General features: G+C 47.9%; 1 protein-coding gene across 1 annotated transcript in view; it reads left to right on the top strand.

The window, feature by feature from the left end:
- Positions 1–689: 689 nt before the first annotated feature.
- The window catches only part of PPCDC (phosphopantothenoylcysteine decarboxylase), a 15478-nt gene continuing 8650 nt past the window's right edge, over positions 690–7517 (top strand). The window contains exons 1-2 of the mRNA XM_010023677.1: positions 690–842; positions 6938–7033. Of these exons, the coding sequence (XP_010021979.1) occupies positions 690–842; positions 6938–7033 (249 nt within the window). The remainder of the gene's footprint in view (positions 843–6937; positions 7034–7517) is intronic.

Raw genomic sequence — 7517 nt, 5'->3', positions numbered from 1 at the left:
TGATGAAAACAAGGGCAGCACCAATGCCTCTTTCTTTGTATTCCGACCCAAAATGCTTCTGAGTAGCTTCCTCTGAAGAACACTAAAATGGACCAAGCTTTGCCGAATCCCAGCACGCTTTCAGCTGTTTCAAGGAGTGATTTTCCTCTCTGCTAATGACTCGTGAGGCAGAGCCGTTTGCATCCATTCTGCTCAGGAGGACTCCTCACCAGAACACTCAGTAGGGATTAATCAGCGTGGCAGCCCCAAATTCTTCATTATTAAAAAGCCTCCCTGCATTTATTGCTCACCAGAGATTGTGAATGGAAGCTGCCTCTAATGGGGGCTGTGTGTCTTCCCAGCAGTGTGCAGGCTGTGTTTAATGGGAATTCTGAACCACGTTCAGTACGTGAGAGTGTGTCTTTTGTTCTGGGGTGTTCCAGAAGGCTTTTGTGGTCTATCTATGTGGGTCTTAGCCTTGTGTTTACCAGTATCTGAGAGGATTAAACAGGAAGATGAGGAGGCTTCAGCTATGCTTAAAGCTCTGCTGGTGCTTGGAAGCTTTGTGGATGAGAGTCTGAGTGTTCATCCTCAGGCCGAGTTACTCCAGGTCCTGCATAGCCCAGGCTTAGGTGCTTGCCCTCAGAGCCCTGCTGTGCTCCATTAATCAGTGTCTTTGTTCTTCTGTGCTTGCAGAGTTTGATGGGAGCATGGAGCCCTCCCTGCCACCAGACACAGGGATTCCTGCAGGGAAGAGCTCCTCCGTGCCACAGAGAAACTACCGTGTCCTGGTGGGTGTGACTGGAAGTGTGGCTGCCCTCAAGCTGCCCCTCCTCATCGCCGAATTGCTGAAGATCGCTGGGGTGAGTAAAGCTGTTGGTAGAGTACTGTAAAGCTGGTGTTGTCCTGTTTCTCTTCTTGAGGAGGGATTGTATTGATTTGTAGAACTCGTTAAGAACTCGCCAACAAAGTTTAAGTTGACAAGCAGGTATTCTTTATTGCAGCGCTGGGAGACACAGGGGATATCTCCTCCTAATGTGTGTCTCGTTTAACCATCAAACAGACCGTGATTATATTGTTGCTTAACATACATATTCATTACATTTCCGATAGATGTCATACATATGCATTAGTTGTCCGAGAGCTGTTTTACATAATTCCACGCCTATTTTCGCATGCGCATAACAACGTGGTAGTGGTCTTCGGTGGTCGTTTACTTCTTCCAACGATCTTCATCACTTGCCCGTTCCTTGAACCCTTGTTCTGGAAGTCTTTGAAGCATGCGCAGTAGATAAATGCTTACACCAGCTTAATTAGTTTGGTAACACCACTGACAGAAGTGAGTGATTTCTCCTCGTCCTTCTACTTATCAGTTAACTTCGCTACAGCACCTCCTGAACATCTGCTGGTTTCAGATACTCCTGAGCTACAGTCCTGTTTTGGTTACAATAAATTTTGTCCAAAGGTCATAAGGTCCTAAAACTGTCAGCTACAACGATTTATCTTATACAAGGATCCTTTTATGCTCTTTTAATTGGGCTTTTTAGGTTTGGAAAGTTTTGTTGTTATGTACAAAGCCACCAAACTTAAAGTTACTTAAAACTTAATTTTCTTATTTTACAAAGGATTATATTTCATTTTGTACTTCCTTGTCTCAGTATGGCTTCTGATGGAATGGAAAATTCCTTCTGGCTTTGAGCCCTCTGAAAATGTGTTGGGGGAGGATTCCTCCTGGGTTTAAAAATTGATCAGTATTTTTTCCTCTCATTTCATACTTCCTCTATACTTAGCTTCACATCAGGCTTAAAGAGCAGTCACTATTCCAGGGTATTTCCATACGCAGACATTTGGATTCTGGAATATGAAAGTGGTGTTGTTCATCCCATCTTAATTCTCTCTGAAATGATTGAATAAGTCCTTGCCTTAGTGGGGGTTTTTTGATGGAATGTCTTTGTCAGTCGGATTATTGGCTCTGGCCACAGCTACAGGTGATTGTTTCTGGAATGGGAAATCCCTAATTAGGATATTGTGATTTTCCACAGGTGAGGTGTGGACCTTGCAAAGGTGATCGCTGCTGGCTGACCAGCAAAGGGCAGCCAGGTCGTGTAAAGGCAGAAATAACAAATACAGGGTGCTGTGTTTGCCCCTGCACTTGGTTTTTACTAAGGGTTTATTGTCTGGAGTAACAGAGGTGTCCAGCAGAGGCCACTAGCGACTGAGATCAGGGAGGGAAATGTGTGAACTTTGGCTGTAGACTAAAGTTAGAGGAAAACGTAGAAAACCTTTAGCGTTTAAGAAGTGGAGCAGATGGGTTTGGAGCAGTAAAAGAGTGGCAGGAGCACGAGGCTGCACTTACATATGCAGAGTATTGGTTAGATTGTTCAAAGAATCTCCTTTAGGACGATTTGGGGGGGCCTTACCTTGTAGATACACTAACACAGAGTCAGAAGAGGTGTGATCCTTGACTAACTGATGTATCTGGGTGGTGTTGGCTATCCAGGCTTGGAGAGCTGTTGATGTCCAAGCCAGAAGGGTGCTGAGGATGCAGTGAGCTTTTGGGCTGGCACTGTGGGTTGGAGAGAGCAGCCTCAGTTAATTTATTACTTGACCTGAAGTGATTAGTGAGGCCAAAGGTTGTAGCCTGAAGTAAGAGAGCCACAGAAAGCTGCTACCAAGCAGCTCCTGGTAGTTCATTTATTAATTTAAATGATTTATTTACTCACTTGTGCTGTGATTTCCAGGCCTGACCTAAAGCCTGATGAGCCAGTGTGACTTTTCCATGGAATTTGGTCAGTCCTGCACAAGTCTGTTGCCCCAGTTTCTTTACTGATGGAACAGAACTTTAAAAGGAAGCAGGGCAGGAGCAGGGGAAGGGTTTGGTACTGAAGGAGATGTGGCTGGAGGCTTGAAACTGGAGTTTAAATTGACGTTTTGGCTACAGTGATCCTTGGTGAACAACTTGGCAGCATGGTTTGGCACTCCTTAAACTTTCACAGCTCCTTGAGGGTGATAGCGGAGGTGACTCTATCTGCCTGCCTTTTCTTTAAGCTCTTTGAAGATGGAGGAAATTCAGACAGCAGCAGCAGCTTCCACCTTTCAGGTTATTCCCCTTGCACCTGGTGTTGTGGGGACACAGCCCAGCAGGTCTCCTTGGGACACTGTGGGTAACTCTCATGGTTGTGCTACACTCACATATGCATCATCTCAGGCTGATGCCTGGAATTTTTGAGTGGCCTGGCAGGAATACAGTGACAAGAATGACATTGGCTAGCCATAAAGAAAGGCAAGTGCAGGGGAAATGTGTTGCTATTGAAGCTACAGGCTGTCATCTGGACCTTGAGGTTTAAATCATTTCATTGTGCTCCTGCCAGGTAACCTGTACACCAGCTTGTAGGTGCCATTTACCAAAGGAGCTCCTCATTCTCTTCAGCAGCAGTTGCTACTGAAGCTCAGGCTGTAAAGATTTTGCTGTCAAAACTGAGAAAGTTATGAAGGGAAATCATACACAGCCCCTTATCCCACAGAGAAACATGTGTGACAGGAGGATCCTCTACCAGCCACCAGCAAAGCTGGGTGAGCACAGGAGAACACTTCTGCAGTCAGGTTTATTGTGGAGAATCAGCTTAAGTAGTCCAAGTAGAAGAACTCTAACCAGTCTAAACTCTCTCCAGTAAAGGAATTTGAGTGTGGCTAGACTGGCTTTACTGTTTAAGCAGAGATATATCCACAGGCAAACAGAGGGTATGCCAGGTAAACAGAAGGAAGAAGCTATGTAGGCTTAAGTGATCTCGAAAACACTGATAGCTTTCCAACATAGCTGGAGGGTCTTGAAGGATTTGCTCAGAACAAGGGAACGAGTGGCTCACCCCAGCAGAAAACCTTCATTAGGGAGGATATTTAACTAAGAAAGCAACTTTCTTGGGAGAGTGGTGGAATTGCCACCACTTGAGGTCCTTGAACATCCCTCTTCTGTGCTCTGGCTCGTAGTGGGTTGGATGCTGAACTCAGTAGCCCAATTCCTTCTTCCTGGGCTTATGCTTTGAAGACTGGAGATGGTTCTGAAATGATCTTTTTAAGAAAAGCTGAGTGTCTTTGGGGGATTTATCTGTCCTTAGAGGGTATTTCTGGTCTAGGTTTTGTCTAATGACACAACTGAAGTGACAAAATATGTGGTAGATGGAGTAGTACCAACTGAAACTTCTGCCTGGCTGTAAAACAAGACTACCACTACCAAACATTCCCGCTGACAACTTGTAGACCAGACCTGGCCTCCTGCTACCATTTCAGAGAGCAGACATGCCCCTTGAAGCTGCACATTGCTCTTTAAAAACTCCAGATAAATAGCATCTCGCAGACTGTGAGGTTAACACCTCAGCGAGGCCCGCAGCCCGGCACAGAGCAGCGTTAGCACCTCTGTGGGTGTCACTGCTTGGCTCCAAAGAGCTTCCTGTGAGCTGAGGTTAACATGGAAACCATACCCTTGCTTGCTGTGAATGTGATCTTCACACTCAAAAGCACTAGAAGTGCAGCTGTGATTCCAAGTTAGGCTCGCTTGAAGAAGAGCAGACATTTAGAAGAGGCAAAGAACCACATATAGCACCAAATGCCAGTGTTGTGTGCAGCTGTGTTTTCCCATTCCCTTTTCTTCAGGAAGTGGGAAAAATGACTGATATGCTAAGGCTGGGATTTTCCAGCTGCTCCCAGCTGTTGTTCTAGTCACATAGGGTGCAGATAACCAACCCTGCTCCATTCCCAGTCAAATAGATAGTGTTGGGGAGATAGGTTAACATGTGTTGTCACTTCAACCACTGCTGCTGAAGATAGCTCCTTGGAGGTTGGAGGGGTTTGGCACTGGGTTTTAGCACAAGTGAGCAGACAGTGCTGCATCAGTTTTGTACCTCAGGCCAAAGAGTTTTAGTGGGAAGGAGTTCTGGTGAGGCTGGTTTCTCCCCATCTCTCTGCTGGGCCAATAGAACCATGTGGTGAGTTGCACTGTGAACGGCTTGAAGGAGCAGACAATGGTTGAAAGTGGCTAATAACAAGGAAAAGTGTTCTTTTTCCACTGTTACCTGTGGCATCTTCCCCATTACCAGTCTTTTCAGAGTGCTCCCTCCATGTGTTGACCCCTTGTTTGAAGGGACACCTTGGGAGGAATTGCAGGTGGATGTACAGTTGCATGTCCTGCACCACAGGTGACCAGCACAAGCAGAGCCACTCCGACACTGACCTGCTATGTGCAGAGCAGTTCCGGTGGGCTGCATTGGGCAGGCAGCTGCCTGTGACATTTGCCTGTGACATTTACCAGAGTGACAGCCTTGAGCAGGTCATGGAACATGTAGAAACTGGGGAAAACCCCCTTTTCCCCCTTGTTGAGGAGGAAGTGAAAGGATCTCGTGTCATAGGGCACCTTGGCACCTCCGAAGTGTGTCTCAAATAAACTCCAAGGGATGTGATAGGGTTTCACAGACTGGTTTGTGTTGAAGGGACCTTAAAGCTCATCCAGTCCCAACCCCCTGCCATGGGCAGGGACACCTTCCACTAGAGCAGGTTGCTCCAAGCCCCTGTGTCCAACCTGGCCTTGAACACTGCCAGGGATGGGGCCGCCACAGCTTCTCTGGGCACCCTGTGCCAGCGCCTCAGCACCCTCCCAGGGAAGAGCTTCTGCCTCAGAGCTCATCTCAATCTCCCCTCTGGCAGGTTCAAGCCATTCGCCTTGTCCTGTCCCTCCATCCCTTGTCCAAAGCCCCTCTCCATGTTTCTTGTAGGCCCCTTTAGGCCCTGGAGCTGCTCTAAGGTCTCCCCTTCAGGAGCCTTCTCTTCTCCAGGCTGAACCAGCCCAGCTCTCTCAGCCTGGCTCCAGAGCAGAGCTGCTCCAGCCCCTGATCACCCTCGTGAGCTTCTCTGGGCTTGCTCCAGCAGCTTCATATTGAGCTTCTCATTGACCAACATCCCCAAGATATATCGTGTAACTGAAGGCTCCACTGGCTTTCAACAAGGCAGGCAGGTTTATCTACAGTATCAGAGAGAACCTTCATATACTTTCACCCTTTCCTTTGTGGAAGCCACTGCTTTGCTGGTTTGGCTGCACAGAAATGTGAATATACCTACAGAGAGTTTCTCCTCTTTCCAGCATCTTACATTGACAGGAGGGGTAGGAAGGCTGGAAGACACAACTCTGATTTGTTTATGGTATTTTTACCCCTGTCTGGAGCAAGTCTAACTAACCTGGTTTTAAAAAGCAGGATCCAGTGGTCCATAGTCATTTCCCCACCTCTGGCACCAGGAGATCATCATAAAAGGGTCAGAAAGAGGTTCACAGCATGGTCCATAGGACCAAGAAGTGCTCCTCTGTCTTGCAAAGCCCCTCTTTCTTGTGAAGCCTTGCGTGGCAGAGGTGGTGCTTGGTGGTGCTGGTGCTGAGCCCCACTCACTTTCTTGTCCCTCAGCAGTTCTTTTGATCACTCAGCACTGTGCTTTGTCTTGGCATGGAGCTTCTTCTTGGCTCCAAGTGTGGGAAGAGTGATCCTGCAAGTGCCCTGTAGGCAATACCACCCCTTGGCAGTCCTCTGTGCTGTGGTTATGGATCCCACTGAGGCAAGATGCTCTCCTACTCCCTTTGGCAGGCATGTTTGAGAGATTAAAGGGCATTTTTCCCAGAGCTTTGGTTTGCTGCTTCTTGCTGCCTCTTTGAAGTTCTGTGCAGGGTGCATCTCATTCAGACCTGCTCTGGCCTCTCTGCTGTCCCTCCTAGGAAGTGGCCATGTGAACATGTGAGCTGGCCTGCCTGTTTGAGGGTGCCTTAAAATGAGCCTTTGGCTCCCACAGATACCTGTGGTGGCCTTTCAGCTGTGAACAGGGGAAGCTCCTCAGAGAAACTGCTTTGTGGCTTGAGTCCAGCTCGACAGGGTTGTCCTCAAGTCTAACCACTGGTCTTTCTTTCTCTTTCTTTTCCGATCAGCTTGAAGTGAAGGTGGTGACTACCGAGAGAGCAAAGCATTTCTACAATGCCCAGGAGATTCCTGTCACCCTCTACAGTGATGAAGATGAATGGCAGGTGAGTTGTTCTGCCATGGGAGGCTGCAAGGGCTTCTGTCCCATCCCCGCTAGCAACTGGTTTTGCAGTTCAAGTAGCTTTGTCCTGCACTAGTGCCTCCTACTTCCAGAAGGCCAGTGGGTCATGCTTCAGGAAAAAAGCAGGCTCCTGCTTGCTTGGTCAAGTGCTGAACAGCAAACAGAAGCATTGCTTTGCAAAAGACCACATCTATTTATGTTTTAATCCTGGGCCAAGGCTTGTTTCTTTGGAGCAGTTCTGGTGTCCTCAGCGTAAGAAGGACATGGAGCTGTTGGAGCAAGACCAGAGGAGGCCACAAGGATGATCAGGGGCTGCAGCAGCTCCTGTATGAAGACAGGCTGAGAACATTGGGGCTGTTCAGCCTGGAGAAGAGAAGCTGTGAGGAGACCTCAGAGCAGCTTCCAGTGTGTGAAGGGGGCTACAAGGATGCTGGAGATGGGACCTTCATCAGGGACTGGAGCGAGAC

This window comes from Nestor notabilis, unplaced genomic scaffold (genome assembly GCF_000696875.1).
Source record: "Nestor notabilis isolate BGI_N333 unplaced genomic scaffold, ASM69687v1 scaffold16241, whole genome shotgun sequence".
Lineage (NCBI taxonomy): Eukaryota > Metazoa > Chordata > Aves > Psittaciformes > Psittacidae > Nestor > Nestor notabilis.
This window is presented reverse-complemented; position numbering and strand designations above follow the sequence as displayed.